Source organism: Heteronotia binoei, chromosome 3 (genome assembly GCF_032191835.1).
Source record: "Heteronotia binoei isolate CCM8104 ecotype False Entrance Well chromosome 3, APGP_CSIRO_Hbin_v1, whole genome shotgun sequence".
Classification (NCBI taxonomy): Eukaryota; Metazoa; Chordata; class Lepidosauria; order Squamata; family Gekkonidae; genus Heteronotia; species Heteronotia binoei.
Window position 1 is genome coordinate 92,848,512 of NC_083225.1, and position 19,300 is coordinate 92,867,811.

At 44.0% G+C, this 19,300-nt stretch overlaps 1 protein-coding gene across 1 annotated transcript in view; it reads left to right on the forward strand.

Annotated features, from left to right (window-relative positions):
• The first annotated feature begins 3,732 nt into the window (after positions 1–3,732).
• The window catches only part of RSPH1 (radial spoke head component 1), a 39,847-nt gene continuing 24,279 nt past the window's right edge, over positions 3,733–19,300 (forward strand). The window contains exons 1-4 of the mRNA XM_060235260.1: positions 3,733–3,852; positions 5,508–5,621; positions 13,304–13,409; positions 18,723–18,813. Of these exons, the coding sequence (XP_060091243.1) occupies positions 3,799–3,852; positions 5,508–5,621; positions 13,304–13,409; positions 18,723–18,813 (365 nt within the window). The 5' untranslated portion in view covers positions 3,733–3,798. The remainder of the gene's footprint in view (positions 3,853–5,507; positions 5,622–13,303; positions 13,410–18,722; positions 18,814–19,300) is intronic.

Here is a 19,300-nt window from a genome sequence, read left to right on the forward strand (position 1 = left end):
TGCATAAAGAAAGCTCACGGCGAGCGCAGCCTGAGGCGTCTTCTTTTATCATGTGCTCTCGGACGAGCCCTCGATCTTCAGGGCTTGTAAGACGCAAGCCGAGACCCCCCCCCCGCTGGAATCGCCACCACGACGCCTCCCCCCCCCCCCGCTCAGTCAGGCAGTCTCCGCAGCAGGTGCATCAGCAGCCAAGCTCTTTCTCACAGCAGCGCCTGCTCCCCGCCCCTTCCGAGGAGAAGCTATCCCGCCGCTCCCCCCAGTTCTCTCTTCGGTGGCGGCGAGGGCACTCACCTGCCGAGGCGACCGGAGCCTCCCTGCATCAGACGCCCCTCTCCCGCCCCACCTCGCTTCCTGGCGGCGGCTCCTGCCGCGGCTACTTCCTGGTGGCGCTTCTTGGCGGCGGGCGCGGCGTCGTTTCGTTTCGTTTCATTCAAGCCGAGCCAGTCTTGACGCACTTCTCGAATCCGGACGGAAGAACCGGCCCGCCTTGCCGAGGCCTCCTCCCCCCTTTGGGCTCTGACGGCAGCCGCGCCGAAAGTAGCGGCCAGAGGCGTCAAATGTCAAAACTTACGTGTGTGTGCGTGAGAGAGAGGAGCGACAGCCAGCTCTTTCTTTTCCTCAAGACGAGCATCCCCGTCTTCCTTTCCAGTTCAGACTCTGTGGTGTAGACTGTCAGGTGCAGGGCAGGTAAAAATCCGGCAAGTTCAGCTTCCCCTCCCCTCCCCTCCCCTCCCACCGAGGCGGAAGAAAGGGCAGCAGCTACGCGGCTTTTCTGGCTTTTTGAAAACATTTCTGTCAGCAGTGACTGTCTTTAATGCCCCTAATTTCAGAGAGGTTCCCTCTCAACTTACAAACCTGAGGGAAGGGCAGTGAAAGTTTGCAGGTGTGAGATAACTAGAGTGATAAAGGAAACAAGGGTACTTTAGAAGATACACAAAGGACATGTTTCTTTCATCACTGACTAGCTATAATCAATCCTAACACCTTGGATTGTGTGAAGAGCACCTGCCTGCCTCCTTGGTTTCATCCAGCAGAATACATGGAATGCTGAAGCTGTGGGTGCTGTTATGTTCCCTTTTGCCCCTTGAATTAAGAACTGTTGTGATTGTTAGTTTTAATTGTGCTGCCACCAAATACATTTCATAAGCAACACAGGAAACAGAAGAAACATTTGAAACACATTCATGAGTAAATAAAGTAATCCAAGTCCACCTTTGGAATCTTTTTTTTTTTAAATAAAAAGGCTGAAGTCCTTATTTGGGAGTAAAGTGCCACTAAATGAGACTAACTTCTGAGTGAACATACTTGGGTCAAAGACTCAAGAAGCTCATTTTTATTAAAAAAAAATTCACTGGATCCCCTTTACTGGGGGAAAGGAGAGGGACTGCTCTATCTCTCTTTTGGTTTGTGTTATTTCCTGGCTACTTCAGATTAGATATGCTGACAAACAAGTTAGGCAAAAGTTCAAGGTAGGGTTCCACTCACTCTACAACTGGTCTATCTGCATTTAGAATGGTGGGAAGGGACAGTCCTTTGCCCTTTCTTTTCTTTTATGTAGCTGTGCACCAATACAAAGTATCTATATAGGAAATCAAATCCTTTCCCTATTAATACTGGCATATAACAAAAATGATGAAGAACCTTGCTACGATACTAGAACACAAAATATAATGTCCTTTCATTTAGGGCCATAGTAATACTTAGTATTTATATTTCAATGTTCCTCAGTGATTAGCAGTGCAATCTTATAGAGTTCCTCCAGTCTAAGACCATTGGTTTAAGTTGAACATATAAACATATGAAGCTGCCTTATACTGAATTAGACCCTCGGTCCATCAAAATCAATATTGTCTTCTCAGACTGGCAGCAGCTCTCCAGGGTCTCAAGCTGAGGTTTTTCACACCTACTTGCCTGGACCCTTTTTTGGAGATTCCAGGGATTGAACCTGGGACCTTCTGCTTCCCAAGCAGATGCTCTACCACTGAGCCACCATCCCTCCCTTTTGCATGGGATGGCAGTTTAACTTTTGTTTGCTTATGTTATCTAACGGTGCAGTCCTAAGAACACTTTCTTGAGAACAAATCTCATTGAACATAGTTGGGTAAGATTCTGAGTACACTTGCTTAGGATAGCACTGCATGTAATCTTCACCATATTTCTTCAAGAAAAACTAGCACTGGTACAAATAAAGTTGTCTTCTGAACTTTAAACCAGGTATTTCCAGTTCACAGATCTACCATTTTTAGTTCTGCAGATCAATTTGTTGGTGTTAAGGTTTCTTGCTGAATGGTTGTTGTTGCTGCTGCTGTTTTGCCGTTTTATGTATAATAAAAAATTGATTTCTTAAATTTTTGCTATGATCTTAAGTGTTTTAAAATTGTTGTTAGCTGCTCTAGAAACGAGTTTTCTGTTTGAGTGAAAGGATATAAAAATCTCAAATAAATCTTGTGACAATAAGTTTTGCAACTTGGTGATGAGAAAATACTTTATTTCCAGAACCTACTGCAAATCAATGGGTCTGCTTTCCCTTTACCACCTGTTTTCACCATGCATGTTTTTCTTATGTCCCACTTAATTATTTTTTCAACCTAAAAATGTGAAATATTTTATAAAAGTCCAGTGTCACCTTAAACAGCAACATCATTTATTTCAGTAACAGTTTTCATGAGTCAAATCTCACTTCCTCAAGTATGTGGCAGGAGTGCAAACCGGAAATTCTGCTTAAAGGTGGGGTGGGGGATGAGACAGGTGCATTCCAGGTGCATATTAGGGACATTTGTGGCATGGCTTTTCATCCTACAGGATCTCTAAACAGCAAGATTTTAAACCTTAATCTAAAGGGTGCTGAAATATTACTTTAAACTCTGCAAATGTCTACATTGCAATTGGAAAAGAAATGGTGAAAATGAGTTTCCAAATTGCCTTTTGTTTGTGATTCTTACTTACAAAACAAACAAATCATATTTAGCTATCAAATTTTAGCATTTAATTTCTCTGCTATTTCCTTTTGCCCATAATAAATAGTACAACTACTTTTTTTGCTTTAATACTCTGGAGTTTAGTTGCAAAAGGCAAAGAAGTAGCCTCACCCAGTGGGCAAAAGAACTTTCCTTTTGGCATGATCATTCTAAAGCAAAGCAATAAAAAGTAATATGTAATCTTGTCTTTGTTTATTAAAATGTGTCCATTGGCACTTCTCTGACTCTTGCCCCACAATTGGAACAGAAAGTGATGTCTCTGTTAAAAAAAAAAACTTGAAAAAAGTGGAGAACAAAACCTTGTTCGTCCTCCTATGACTCCTTTAAACACAGAAATAAAAGATTCCAGAAGTCAGAATAAGTCAAGAGTTCTACGTCTAGGCTATCGTGATCACGGCTTTTCCCATTCCCATCGCATTTCACGCCAGAAGATTCGCGTCGGGAGCGTGCAACTTGCCCGCCTCAATAAGGAAATGAAGTAAAAGTGGCCTTTGATACATCCTTATTCATTGGCTGAGCTGCAGTACTATCATAACGAAGCTCTTCCTCCACGTCGCAGTGACAAGGAAACCTTAAATATTCTAGGTGCGCATTTTCCCGCCCGACGTAGTATCTTCACCGGATATTCGAACTATTCCAACTGTAGAGGCAAGCCACTGCAGAACAAGTATCGCATTCCCCGATGCGACAGCTAAACGGGGTTGCCATAGTGACAACGCTTCTCACGCACTGCCTCCAAAACGATTCCTGAGAGGGCGAGGACGCTGTTTCCATAGCGACACTCCCCTCCCTCTGCCAGAGTACGCTGTGAGTGTGAAGTATGTCGGATCTAGGCTCGGAAGAGATCGAAGAGGAAGCAGAAAATGATTTGGGGGTCAGTGGCGGGGGGGGAGGCAGCGGCGGGGGAAAAGCAGACTCGGGTGCTTGAGAGGGCGAAACCTTAACAGGGAGGAAGATACAGGAGAGTGGGAGGTCTTGATGGGGTGTGAACTGGCAGAGACTGACCAAAAGAGAGATCTTGGGGTCGTGGTGGATAACTCACTGAAAATGTCAAGACGGTGTGCGATTGCAATAAAAAAGGCCAAGGCTGGGAATTATTTGGAAGGGAATTGAAAACAAATCAGCCAGGATCATAATGCCCCTGTATAAATCGATGGTGCGGTCTCATTTGGAATACTGTGTACAATTCTGGTCACCACACCTCAAAAAGGATATTATAGCATTGGAAAAAGTCCAGAAAAGGGCAACTCGAATGATTAAAGGGTTGGAACACTTTCCCTATGAAGAAAGGTTAAAACGCTTGGGGCTCTTTAGCTTGGAGAAACTTCGACTGTGGGGTGACATGATAGAGGTTTACAAGATTATGCATGGGATGGAGAAAGTAGAGAAAGAAATACTTTTTTCCCTTTCTCACAATACAAGAACTTGTGGACATTTGATGAAATTGCTGAGCAGCCGGGTTAAAACGGACCAAAGGAAGTACTTATTCACCCAAAGGGTGATTAACATGTGGAATTCACTGCCACAGGAGGTGGTGGCGGCTACAAGCATAGCCAGCTTCAAGAGGGGGTTAGATAAAGATATGAAGCAGAGGTCCATCAGTGGCTATTAGCCACAGTGTGTGTGTGTGTGTGTGTATAATATATATAATTTTGGCCACTGTGTGACACAGAGTGTTGGACTGGATGAGCCATCGGCCTGATCCAACATGGCTTCTCTTATGTTCTTATGTTCTCGTTATATCGCAAAAGGGCAAAGACACATGAGAATACAAAAAGGAGACCCTCCCCCCCAGGAAATTCACCAACAATTGCAAGATTACGGAAACTTTTAGGAACAAAGACAGACACCAGCTCTCATAAGAAATTTATTAAACTGAAAGATGCCGATACTGATTATTAATAATGGGTGTTTAACTGAGAATCTTATCCTCCATAAGGATAAACTGTAATGTCTCATCCCTCCTTTTCAGAAGTACCCATTCTTCACTAGTCTTGACCTCCCCACCCCAGCAAAAGGCACAAAATCCAAACTATGTGAATACATGAATGTGAAGTAATGGCATGCAAATATGTTTCATGATTTGGTTATATAGAATAATATTAGGGTTTGGTAACTGAATTTGAACATGATGCTAAATGTGCTGACAAGGCACAATTTACACTGAAAGTTTTGGCAAGATCCTATCTGGGTATAGAATTTTACGTGGAAAGTCAAATAATTACAGAACATACGTAAATATAATCTTATTCAACAGTGCTGTGGCCTAAGATCCTACATTAAAAATTATGCACCTCACATCTGAAGAATGTTATACTCTGTGCTCCACTGAAGATATTTGCTGTCATCTAAGCAGACTTACTCACTTCTAAGTCCATCAAGGTCAACAAGAGATTTGGAATAAATAATAAATAATGAATGATTTTCATTATTCAGCTGGTTTTATAATAAAGCTGAAAGAATAGGCATATTCATTAAATATCTCCCTGTTTTAGCTGAAAGGATGACTATCTGATCCACTTTAAATAGGAATATGAAGGTGAACGCAATGAAGCCGGTGAACGACATGGACATGGGAAGGCCAGATTGCCTAATGGTGATACCTATGAAGGACAATATGCAAATGGTAAAAGAAATGGACAGGTAAGATGTAACCAGACATAAGAGAGGGTATACAGTCCAGTAAAATTGAGAATCTAAGATAAATAGTTTCACTTTCAGAAATGCTATGGGTGGAAATAGTGTACCCAAAATAAAGGAAACTTAACTCTGGGAGTTTGTTATTGCCCACCAAATCAAAGGTTAGAGGATGATTTAGAAACACCAAAAAAATTAGTAAAGCAGCTAGATGAAATTATTGTGTTATAATAGGTGATTTTAACTACTACATTTTGATTAGTCTGTATGTGTTCAAGTCAGGAGAAACAGATTGGGCTTCTAGATACTCTCAATGACTGTGCCATGGAGCAGATGGTCATAGAACCTACTGGGGTTGGGGGGAGGCAATCCTGGACTTGGTCCTAATGCTCAATACCTGATGACAGATATAAACATGATTGCACCATTTGGGAACAGTTTCCATAATGCTATTAAGTTTAGCTTATATGTAAATAGGATGTTGTCCCAAAAGACCAACACAACCACATTTAACTTTCGGGGTAACTTCTCTCAAATGAGGGAACTTTTGAAGAAGTAACTCAAAAGAAAGGTAAGGAGGATCAAATCCCTTTGAGAAGCTTATTTAAAAGTACAATCCTGGAAGCTCGAATAAAATGTATACTGCACCTTAGGAAAGATACAAATATATATATATTAAAAAGGCCTGCATGGTTGACAATTGAAGTTGCAAAAGATAACAAGGATTCCTTTAAGTGGTGGAAGGTTAGTCTGACTGAGGTTAAAAAAAAAGGAAGCACACACTTTGGCAAATAAAATGCAAGTTGATGATCAGACAGGCAAAAAGGAACTATGAGGAACATATTAAAAAAAGCATAAAGATTAATAATAAATAATTCTTCAAATACATTTGACAGAAAACCAGCTATGGAGACAGTGGGGTCCTTGGATGACAAAGGGGTGAAAGGATTACTAAAGGATGATAGGGAAATGTCAGAGAAACTGAATGCATTTTTTTGCCTTTGTCTTTATTGTGGAAGAAGGGAGGTGCTTGCCCACCCCAAAACTTCTGATTTCAGGAGGGGTGTCAAAAGACCTGAGGTGATGAAAGAGGAGGTCCTATAATAGGTGGACAAATTAAAAACTGACAAAGCACCAGACCCAGATGGCATACATCTAAAAGTTCTGAAATAACTCAAATGTGAACTTGTGGATCTCCTGGCATATATACTGTATGCAACCTTTCACCAGGGCCGGCCCTGGACTTTATGATGTCCTAGGCAAGGCTAACTTCTGCCCCCCCACCCCCGGCACAACCAATTTTTGAAAACGGATGAATTATCACCATGACTTCCAGGTGTCTGCACACACACACACACATACAAAACAAAGAAACCAACTTGAAATTGCTTTTTAAATAGTTGTGAGAACTAGTAATACAACTATCCTTCATTTTCTTTCTCAAAAGAAAACAGTTTTAGCTCACAAATCTCAAATCATTTTAAATAATCTTGTGGAATTGTAATGTTACAATTTACACTCCTTGAATATGCATGCTTCTTCAGCAGTTACCAGATTTCCAATTGCAGATTCTTGTGCAGTCTAAAGGAACACATGGGAACTCTATTTAAAAAAACCCCAGCTAAGTGACTGACAGCTGTTTTGATGTTTTAGTTACAGTTGCCCTGATGAAAGTGCTGAGAGGGGAACATTAGCATGATACCTTATAACACAGATGACCACTGAGTATACCACTCTGTTTACTTCTAAATTATTTTTCTGTTGTTCCTGTTTTCCTTGCGCAGGAAATGGAGGGGCACTAAGCCCAGAAAAGGTGAGAAATGCAACAATTCCAATTGTTGCTAACATAAGGATTTATAGATATTAACAAACAGTACAGATTAAAATGGAATCTCTAAGTCCAGCAACTTGATATGAAATAAAAGTGGTAAGGCATTCTTGCAATGGTATTAAAAAGCATATTTCCCAAATTCTGAAGTCAAGTGTTGACCAAGCAAAAGCACTGATGTGTAGTGTTTATAAATTATTTAGTCCACAGATTTGAGCTATTTTATGGCTCTGTTGCACCTCAAGAGGATGGAACCCATTTGAGCTTGATACCAGTTAGAACAAAACACTGAAAGCAATATGTTTCACTATTAAAATTACCAAGTCAGTTTAAGTGTTACTTAGTATTTAAAAGCAAAATATTTGATAACATAGGATCAGCTTTTAAAAACAATAATTATTCTGCTATGCCCACAATTCCATTTTGAAGCAGCAAAAGAAATTTTGAGTCCAGTGGCGCTTTTAAGATCAATAAAGTTTTATTATGGATATAAACTTCCATGCACAATGCACATTGTGCATGCACATTTCTTCAGATATCAAAGAAGGGCCAGAGCCGGCCCTAAACTATATGGTGCCCTAAGCAAGGCTAGCTTCTGATGCTCCCCACCCCCCACTGATAATTAATTTTCAAAACCAGATGGATTATGGGGAAAAAGAAAAGTACAAAACTTGAAATCGCTCCCTGACCTTTATAGCTCAGGCAAGCCTGATCCCGTCAGAAGCTGAGCAGGGCCAAGTATTTGGCAAGTATTTGGATGGGAGACCTCCTTGAAATAACAAAGTTGGGAGGGCAGACTCTATTCATCCTCCCTCTCTGAATATCCTCCAGGCCCCCAGTAGAGGTCAGTCACCAAAAGTTGACATAACTTCCAGGTTCGCATGAACACACACTACTTGCAAGGGAGAGAGCACAATAAAAACCACTTAGAGGATACTCACCCTCTCCCAACACAAGCATAAGTAAAACCACAAATCCACTGCTTGCCTTAAAATCTGGGTAGCTGAGGGAGAGAAAGGTTGTTTTTTTTTACATTGAATTCTTAGACTCCAATAATTCTGTGGGTCTCTGAGATGCTACTGGATTTGAATCTAGCTTTTCTACTGCAGACCAACACCCCCCCCCCCCCGCTTCCATAAAATCCACCTTCCTCCCAAAGCCACCATATTCTCCATGGGAAATGATATCAGTTAAGTCTGGATATCAGTTGTAATTCAGGGAGAACACCAGGTTCCACCGGGAGGATGGCAACCTTAGCTATGGCTCCCATTGAGTGGTTGAGCTAGGCTTGTCAACTCTGGCGCGGGAAATGCCAAAAGAAATTCCAAACATTTGTGTGAATATATTTTTTTAAGTAGGTAACCCCCCCCCCCCCCTCCAGTGTTGATGGAAAATGCCACTATGAAAGCTTTTTGGGTGATCTGTGGCCAATCTCACAACTAATCCACATCACAGTTTTCATGGTAGGATAAATAAAATTGAGAAGATAATGCTGTGAGCCACTTGGTCAGTTTTTGGATGGGAGACCAGAAAGATTCAGCTGCTATGGTAGTAGAAAATAGGAAGAGTCAATGGTGGTAGAAAAGAGGATTTGGGAATGCCATTAGGGGAACTGAGTGTTTTATCTCAAAACTTCAATTTAAGCTTCACAGTGAGATGGACTGCTTTAAGTTTTTGGGTTGTTTTTATAAGTACCTTAGTGAGGCACTTGAATGATCCTGGGGCAACTGGAATGTAAGGATTTGGGTTCCAGAGAATTGCAGAATCCAGCAACCAGAATTATAACTTCCTTGCAAGCTCCTGCTTGCATGATGGGAACTTCCAGGCTCCCGGTTTGAATTCTGCCCTCAGATTTGGAAGCTATCGAATGCTGCTCAGCAATCACACACACACCCGCCACTTAAACCACTCAACCTAAAATGGCCCCATAGCCCTCTGTTCCACCGCCAGAGCCAGAAATGTGCAAGCTCCAGCCCAAGGGATCAAAAGCTCCTTTACCCTTCTCCTTGGAAAACTGAAGTGAAGCGTTTGCAGGAGATCTCCAACTTGCCTCATTGGCCCGCTGTGGAGGCTGGAAGGAGCAGAAGGGGATCCTGAGGGAGGGAAGAAGGCAGGCATTTGCATCTAAAGATGAGAAAATGCAGCATCTCTGGTAAAGCAGAGAGAGAGAGGCAATTTTCCGAGCAAGCAGTTCGAAAGGTCAGCAGGAGAATGGGAAATTTGTGTGTATCCAAAAGGGACCCTGTGATTATCCTTATCTTCCAGCGCACCTCAACTGTGTTGCTATTAGCAAAGCCCTGATTAGGGTTCTCTACCCCCCCCCCCCAGGTCTTTGCATTTCATTACCTGGCAAGACAAAGGTGCCAGCTCAATGGAAGGCTCAGAAGAACTCCAGGATGGCTAAATTGCCCTCTTCCTTCTGCACACATGGGCCACGGGCAAAGCCAGGGCAAGACCAAAAAAAGGCGGCGGGAAAGCAGGGAAGTGGGGGGAACCCTAGATGGGCAGCAGGAGATCAGGGAAACCAGGGGGAGACCAGGAAAGGCAGCAGGGAAGCTGGAAAGCTGGGGGGAGACCAAGAAGGGTAGCAGGAGAAGAGGGAAGGGGGGGATTGAGACCAAGAAGGGCGGTGGGATAGCAGGGAAGCCAGGGGAGAGACTGAGAAGGGTGGCAGGAGAGCAGGAAAGCCGGGGTGAGACTGAGAAGTGTGGTTGGAGAGCAGAAAAGCCGGGGGAGACTGAGAAGGGCAGTGTGGAAGCCAGGGCGGGACAGAGAAGGGCTGCTGGAGAGCAGGGAAGCCTGGGGGAGACCAAGAAGGGCAGTGGGAGATCATGGAAGCCTGGGGGAGACCAAGAAGGGCGGCAGGAAAGCTGGGGTGAGACTAAGAAGGGCTGTGGGAGAGTGGGGAAGCCAGAGGGAGACCGAGAAGGGCAGCAGGGAAGCTGGATCGAGACCGAGAAGGGCTGCAGGAGAACAGGGAAGGCACTTGTGAGTGTTGGGGATGCCCAATTCAACAGCCCCCAGGGCCGGCACGCTAGGCAAGCGCCTAATTTGCCTAGTAAAAGGGCCAGCCCTGAGAGGGGCTTTAAAGAAACTTCTTTAAAAATCTTCTTTAAAAAAAGCATCTGCAGTTGTTAATATTAGGTTCCCAAGGAGAAAACTATACTACATTTTGAAGCCGGTAAGATGTAAGAGCATTAGATCTGAATATATAATTATCTCATTGACTCCCCCATGCATGTGTTCCTAGGAGTATGCAGGCAGAACACAAATATGATTAAGTACAAATAAGCTACAGTAAGGTGATCATTGTTATCTTCCAGTGCACCTCAACTGTGCTGCTGCTAGCAAAGTCCCGGTTAGGATCTTTCAATCCCCCTCCCCATTACATTTAATTACCTGGCAAGACAAAGGCATTGGCACAAAAAGGGAGGCCCAGCAGAAAGTGAAAAGGTTAAATTAAGGCACAACTCCAACCACCTCCTCCTCCTCTCCCCCCCTCAGCCAGCTTCTTCCTGTGCCTCTCCAGCAGGTGTGAAAAGTACCGTGCCAGCCCATCAGCTCTCCCTTCCCCCTCTACTGGGCATACTTCCCGCAGCACGTTTTTTCTCGTGGCACTTTGCAATATGCCCCTGATAAAACTGATACATTAACAGGAAACACAGCCCTGACCTCAATAGACCAGGCAAGCCCAGTCTCATCAGATCTTGGAAACTAAGCAGGGTCAATTCTGGCAAGTACTTGGATGGGAAGACCTCGGAATACCAGAAGTCCAGAGGGCAGAGGTAGGCTTTATTCAGCCACCTCTCGGAATATCCTCCTTGCCCCAGTAGGGGTCAGTTATCAGAGGTTGCCATGACTTCCAGGTGTGTGTGTGTGTGTGCACACACATACAAATAAAAATCTACAAAAATACCGCCCCCCAATTAACCAGAAACAGTATAAATGTGCAGTTTTCACAATGGAAGGTAGTAAGCAGTGGGGTAGTGCAGGGTTTGATACTAGTGCTTTTTAACTTGTTTATTAATGATTTGGAGTTGGGAGTAAGCACTGAAGTGGCTAAATTTGTGGATAACACTAAGCTGTTTAGGGCTGTGAGAATCAGGGAGGACTGTGAGGCACTTCAGAGGGATCTGTTGATGCTCAGTGAGTGGGCATCAGTGTGGCAAATGAGGTTCAACATGGGCAAGTACAAGTAATGCACATTGGGGCCAAAAATTCTAACTATAAATACATGTTGATGGGGTCTGAATTGGCAATAATTGACCAGGAGAGAGTTCTTGGAGTCTCACTGAAAATGTTGACTAAGTGTGCGACTGCAATAAAAAAAGGCAAATGCTATGCTGCGGATTATTAGGAAGGGGACTGAAAACAAATCAGCCAGTATCATAATGCCCCGGGTGAGGCCTCATTTGGAAAACTGTATAGTTCTGGTCACCATACCTCAAAAAAGACATTATAGCAATGGAAAATGTGCAGAGAAGGGCAACTAAAATGAGTAAGGGGATAGAACATCTCCCTATGAAGAAAGGTTAAAGAGGCTAGAGCTCTTTAGCATGGAGAAATGACGATTGAGAGGTGACATGATAGAAGTTTACAGAATCATGCATGGGATAGAGATGGTAGAGAAAGAAGCACTTTTCTGCGTTTCTCACAATACAAGAACTCTTGGGCATTCAATGAAATTGATGAGCAGTTGGCTTAGAACAGATAAAAGGAAGTACTCAGGGCCTTTTTTGAATATTAGGCCACACACCCCTGATGTAGCCAGTCCTCCTGGACCTTACAGTAGGCCCTGTACTAAGAGCCCTGTAAGCTCTTGCAAAGGAGTTCCTGCTACAAAAAAAGCCTTGGAAGTACTTCTTCACCAAAAGAGTAATTAACTCATGGAATTCATTGCAGCAGGAAGAGGTGGTAGCAACAAGCATAGATAGCTTCAAGAGGGGATTGGATAAAGATATGGAGCAGAGATCCATGGGTGGCTATTAGCTACAAAGTATAGATGAAACACCATGCCTGGGGTAGTTATGCTCTGTATTCTTGATTAGGGATGGGCATGAACCACAAAAATGCCATTTGGTTTGTGTGAGAACCACAAACCTTGTTGGCTTTCATGTGAATGGAACCAAGTTTGTGAGGTTCATGCCTGAAACAGCTGAGCTGTGGGGGCACCCTGCTCCTGTAGCTCATTTGTTTTGGGTTTTAAGCAGCTGAGTTGAGGGAACAAGCTGCACCTGCAGCTCAGCAGTTTCAAATCTAAATAACTGAACTGTGGGAGCAGGCTGTTCCCTCAGTTTAGCTGTTTAAGGGGCTTTCTTGGGCAGCTAGCTGCTGTGGCTCAGCTGTTTCCTATCCAAATGTAAAGCCACAGGAACAACCTGCTCTGCGCAGCTTAGTTATTTAAAGGGGATTTCTTGGGCAGCCAGCCCTTGGTTCAGAACCATTTAAACCCCTGCTTTCTACTCCCTGTGGGTTTTCATAAGGAGCAGAAAACAGTGGTTTGAATGGCTCCCAGCTCAGCTGTTTTGTGCATTAAAAAATACATGAAAGTTCATGGTGATCCTTCAATTTGAGAACATTGTTTCACAAACTATGAACTGGACAAAATTTCGTGCCCAGCTCTATTCTTAGTGTTTGGAGGGCAACAGTGGGAGGGCTTCTGGAGTTCTGTCCCCTTTTGGCACCTGGGTTTGGGCCACTGTGTGACACAGAGTGTTGGACTGGATCCAACATTGTCCTGATCCAACAAGGCTTTTATTATGTTCTTATCTTCTTAATTAGTCAGTTGCTTGGCTAATGTAGGCACTTCAGTAAAACAAAGATGAGAATGACCAAGAACTCTCTATAATGTGTGTTTCAGGGGCTATATAGATTTAAAAATGGTGCACGCTACACTGGGGAATACTTAGACAATAAAAAACATGGCCAAGGCACCTTTATTTATCCTGATGGATCCAAATATGAAGGTAAATTGGATTTTTTAAAAAATATATAGTTGTGGGGGTTTTGATAGTATGGGTTGGTTCAGCACAGTTTCTCTTTGTGTGTCAGAGAGAGAATGAGTAAATGAAAAATGAAATGGTGAGAAACAATGGGATGAATATTGGATGTTTGATTTGTGTTTTGATGACTTATTACTTCAGTTTTAGTCAGGGCTTTTTTTACACACCTCTAACATCACCATCATTTGCATAATAGGCCACACCTCTGGCATCACCATCATTTGCATAATAGGCCACACCTCTGACATCAGAAGTATGGTCATCCAACCACACCCACCTCTAAGCTGAGTTAATGTGAGCTAGCTCACAGTTTTTTATCTTAGCTCACACATTTTTGTCTTAGCTTGGAAAAATGGCCCCAGAGCACACTAATTTATGCAGTAGCTCACAACTTTAATGCTAGTAGCTCACCAAATTGAATTCTGGCTCACAGGAGTACACTGCTTAGAGGTAGTATTGCTTGGGAGGTCCCTATAAAGGAATAGATGCTCGTTTCAACGACACATTTGAAATCAACCTCCTTAAAAGTGGGACTGTGGCAGTTTTGAAAATGAGAGAGTATCCACAAAGTTCCAGGGAACAAGTTGCTGTTGTCCAGCTTCAACTAGCAGAATGGTATGATACTCCCTCAAACCATAATTCTCTAAGCAAAATCCTCTGTACTCAATAACTATCAAAATGAAGAAGAGTTCAGTCATAAAAGGTCAATATTTTTTTATAATTACACAATACTGAGAGAATCTCAGAATGTGTATCATGCAAGAATAAAAGCAGCCTTGAGCTGTTGGCGCACTCTTTTTTATTTCCTGAAATTTTTCTTGAAAGTGAAATATTTTGGCAAGCAATATTCTGTAGCTCCCACACTATATACCACTTGCAAGGGGGACAGCACCTTAAAAACCATCTATGGAACACACACCCTCTCCCATCACAAGCATAAGTCAGACCATAAATACACAGGCTGTTAATTTTAAGCTGCCTTGAACTATGATAAAAAATGGGATATAAATGTTTTAATAAATAAATGCTATAACATTTCAGCTTGAATTGTAGGATAATTGCAACACACACAGAGCAGCCAATCCCAGCTTTTAAGCATATAAAGAAGAACACATGTGCAGTAGGTTCATTAGGCTGCTACCATGCAGTTACAACTCTTGGTTCCTCTGCACTCTGGTTTCTGACATTTTGTTCAATGTTAGGTGTTATTGCTGGCAAATCAGATGCACTAATGAATAGTGGCAAACTCCAGCCCAACACCTTGGGAATATGCTCATCCATCACTAAACAGTGTGTTCATGTGCATAGCAGCCTTTCACACATAGCAATGTAGGCACAGACTGCCCAAGAACCAGATTCTTCTCTCTGCCTCACAGGGGTACTAGACAGAAGTATAGTGGTTAAGAGTGTCATATTAGTATTTGAGGGCCCAGGTTTAATGCCCAATGGAGGCCTGCTGGATGACATAATCACACACACTACTTGACAGGTTGTTGTGAGGATAAAATGGAAGGGGGAAATGTTATGAGCTACTTTGAGACCCTATTGGGGAGAAAAGTAAGGTATAAATGGATATAAATAAACACACTTATCTTGTAGTTTGCACACACTGTTCTAAGCACATTCAGTTATTGTAATGCCATTTGCACAGTAAATTCTATTCATCATTACCCCCTGTAACCAATACTCCCCCTAAGCTGTGGAGTCTTGTCAGCAATAATTCTACTTTGTGAGCTACTGGCATTAAAGTTGTGAAGTACTGCACTGCACCAATTAGTTTGCTCTGGGGACATTTTTCCTGAGCTAAGACAAAAATGCGTGAGCCGGCGGCTAAAAAAACCCTGTGAGCTAGATCACACTAACTCAGCTTAGAGGGAACACTGCCTGTAATAATCAAAACACTGGATCACATGTCTGAACTGGTTGTTAACACTAGAATGTGTGAACTGACCCCACTGAAAGGCACAGTGTTATTCTGCCACATCATCAGTCGGCACCAGCCATCCAACTTGGATTTACAGTGGTCCACCCCCCTAAAAAACAGTGCAACAGCAACAGGTGAAAAAAAACACATATACAGTACATGGGAACCAGCCTGGACTGTGGTCAGTACAGGTCATACATTCACATCAACAAGGACCAGAACCAGTGGGTTGTAATTAAATCAAAAGAGTTTCTGGCTCAATATTAGGAAGAACTTCCTGATCGTTAGAGCAGTTCCTCAGTGGAACAGGCTTCCTTAGGAGGTAGTGGCTCTCCTTCCTTGGAAGTTTTTAAACAAAGGCTAGATGGCCATCTGACAGCAATGAAGATCCTGTGAATTTAGGGGGAGGTGTTTATGAGTTTCTTGCATTGTGCAGGGGGTTGGACTAGGTGACCCTGGAGGTTCCTTCCAACTCTATGATTCTAAGTGGCTTTTAGGAAGGAGTCTGAAAACCTGCAGAACCTCTAATTTCTACTACAGGAAAACAAGCACAATGTTCCAAAAAGGAAGAATTTTAAGAGGATTCGGAACTCTAAAAAGGATGAAACTTTCCTGGGAAGGGAAAAGATGACGGCATCCTTGATAAACACATCCCCTCTCCCTTTCCACTAGAGTAAATATTGTCTGTCTTTAAGGTGGCACGGGACTCCTTTTTTATTATTTTAGCAGCACTTTAGAGGCTACCAGAAATTATGCCACCCACTCAACTCCTGCTTTTATTTGGCTGCACTACCCTCAACAGAACTTCCAGCTAACAAAACAGATTCTTAAGAACCAGTTTCAAAAACTGAACCCAGAACTTTGAACTCTCACTGCATGCCTGATCTTGCAACAGAGGGATTTGGGGAGAGCCTCCTGCTAGACAACCCCTGCCCCATCCCGCTCTCACCCATCTGTCTGATTAGGGACTATGTGTTGAGCTCACGAAGCACAGCTCAGCAGAACACAGCCAGGAAGCTCCCAGGCACCAACTGCCAGCATCACTCACACCTCACTCACTCACTTATTGAAAAAGTGCCTTTTGCACTTGAGTTGTTCCGATCAGCAACCAAGTGAACGAAGCTCAGTGAGCTGGAGCCAATAAGATATGCACACAAGGAGGGAGACAGCAGGCTAGGACGCATATCAGGCAGGAGCTCCAGAGCTTTGGGAGCCTGGGCCTGGCAGCAATAACCTACAAGGAGGCATCGCTTGATCCTGCTGCTGTGCCCCGCAGCCCCCTCCTCCTGGGCTGAGCTGCCCACCAGTCTGCTGGACGTCAACTTCAGTGACTGCTGGGGGTCTTCCTGTGTGCCTATGAGGCAGCTCCAGTCAGTTCCTACAGCCCAAGTGACAGCTTCACCACCTGATCTCCTTTCTTCCACCGCCTCCACTTGCCCGGCCACCATCATCTCAGTTAGAAGCTCCAGAAGCACGCTGTACTCCTCAGTCCTGATGATCTCAGCCCCCAGCGCCAATAATCCTCCCTCTCTCCAGGGACAACCCAAGCCCTGCAGCCATTCCATCTCAGAGGGGAAAAAACCAACGGTGAATGGAGGGGGGCTGCAGGAAGGGCGCCCAGAGGCACAACCACTCAGCAAGCCCCGGCAGGCAGCCACAACCCCCCAAAAGAAAGCAGGGAAAGGGGGGGGGGTGTCACAGGAATGGCGCCCAGCAGCCACACCAGAGAAGGGGTTTAAAGTTTAGATCCCTTTCTCTAGAGCTCAGCAGCAGTTGCAGATCCCTCCATTCTTTCCTATGGCCGCATAGGATAGAATGGAGGGATCTTGCCACTTCTGCGGAGCGATGCTAGAGAAGGAGATTTAAACTTTAAATACCTTCTCTGACGTTGCGCCACAGAGGTGGCACGATCCCTCCATTCTATCCTATGGGCTCATAGGAAAGAATGGGCCTATAGGATATAATGAAGGGTGGGAGGGAGAGATCCTCTCCCTACATTTGCATTCCAGGGGTACAAAGGCAGTGAGAAAGGTCCTACCTCCCTGCCTCTCTGGAAACTCCGGAGAGGCATGGGGGGGTCTCTTCCTGCTTTTGCACCCCAGGGGTGCAAATGCAGGAAGAAAGCCCCCGCCCCTGGTACCTGTTGGGAGACTCGGAGAGGAGGGGGAAGGGAGATCTTCTCCCTGCTTTTGCACCCCGGAGATGCAAAGGCAGGAAGAAAGCCCCCACCACTTTGCCTCTCTGGAAACTCCAGAGAGGCATGCGGGGGGGGGGATCTCTCCCTACTTTTGCACCCCTGGAGTGCATAGCCAGGGAGAAAGCCCCTGACTCTGAGGAAACTCTGGAGAAGCATGGGGGGGGGGGGGAGAGCCTCTCCCTGATTTTGCAAAGGCAGGAAGAAAGCCCCTGCACTGTGCAGGAAAAGCGCCCGGTGAGGCAACCACCCGAGGGGCCTTGATCCTCTATGGATCTCAGCCTCGCAGCCACAGCACTCCAACAGAAAGCAGCGGGGGGGGGGGAGAGGAAAGGCGTCCAGCAAGGCAACCACCCCAGGGGCCTTGATCCTCCCCGAATTTTGGCCCTGCAGCCACAGCACTCCAACAGAAAATGGTGAGGGGGGGTGCAGGAAGGGCGCCCAGGGACACAACCACCCCATGGCCCTTAATCCTCTACAGAACTCGGCCTGTAGCGCCAATCACCCTCCACAGGCAAGCAAGCCAAGCCCCGTAGCTACACCACCCCAAAGTGGAAGAAGTTTCCTCAACTCTTAGCTTGGTAGAAACTGCCAGCGAAAAACCCCTCAAGGCAGTAAACACTGCACTCTACTGGGACAGGAACCACAGCAATCCCCACCATGTGCAAAGCTATAGGCAACCGACACAACAATCGCTCTTCCCTGAACTTCCCACGCTACACTTACTTCATCCCGAAGCCCCGCCTGCCTAAGACACCCGGGCTTGTTTGCTACTGTGAGTGGGAGGAAATAAGGAGTGGGAGTGGGAGGGAATAAGAAACTTACAGAACTTTTAACTTTTTCTATGGGAATAGTAGCAACCAGAATGCTTGGGAAGGCAGCTGGAACGCTTGGGAAGGCAGCTGGAACGCCGTTCCAGTGCATTCCGGTTCAAAAACCCTGGTCTTAGTGTAGAATGATTTTGGTTCAGTATGATTTGTTCTAGATCTCTCAGTCATGATTTTGGGGGATTTTTGCTTTATTGTATAATAACCAGCACTTTTTAATGTAAAGGTAAATTAAGTACATGGTCAGGCACTTAAGTGAGAGATTGAATCCTGTGGTTTATAAAGAAATTTAACTGTATTAATGTGTGTACCTCTATTGGTCTTCATTACAGGAGAATGGGTAGAGGACCAAAGGCATGGCAGTGGTGTTTATTATTATGTAAATGGAGATACATACACTGGAGATTGGTTTAATCATAACAGGTTTGTTTGACTGAGGCTTTATTACTTTTGTTACATATGAACTTTAAATCCATAGAAAGCAAAAACTGTTATAGCAATCAAGATACAATACGGTTAAAATCTGTTATAGCAATCAAGATACAATATGGTTAAAATCTATTTCAAGTCTCTGGATAAATTATTAATCATGACCATTAAGGAAGGCAACAGTTGCTCCCACTGTTGATCTCAACAACTCGTCTTCAGACTCTGAAAATGGAAGTTTTGATTTACATTTATAATCTCATACCCAGGATTCTCTAAATTCCCAGGGACCTGAATAGACTGCTTTCATCTCTCCCCTTCAATATGTCATTTCTGGATTATTTTCAGCTTTCATTTGTCTGTTTTTGGAAGGATTTTAAAAATTTGATTTTTTCACAAGGTCATATTGCTCTACCTGAAAATCCCATGAGAATATAAAGTGGGTGGTCCTACGATGTGGATTTTATCATCCTCATAAAACCAG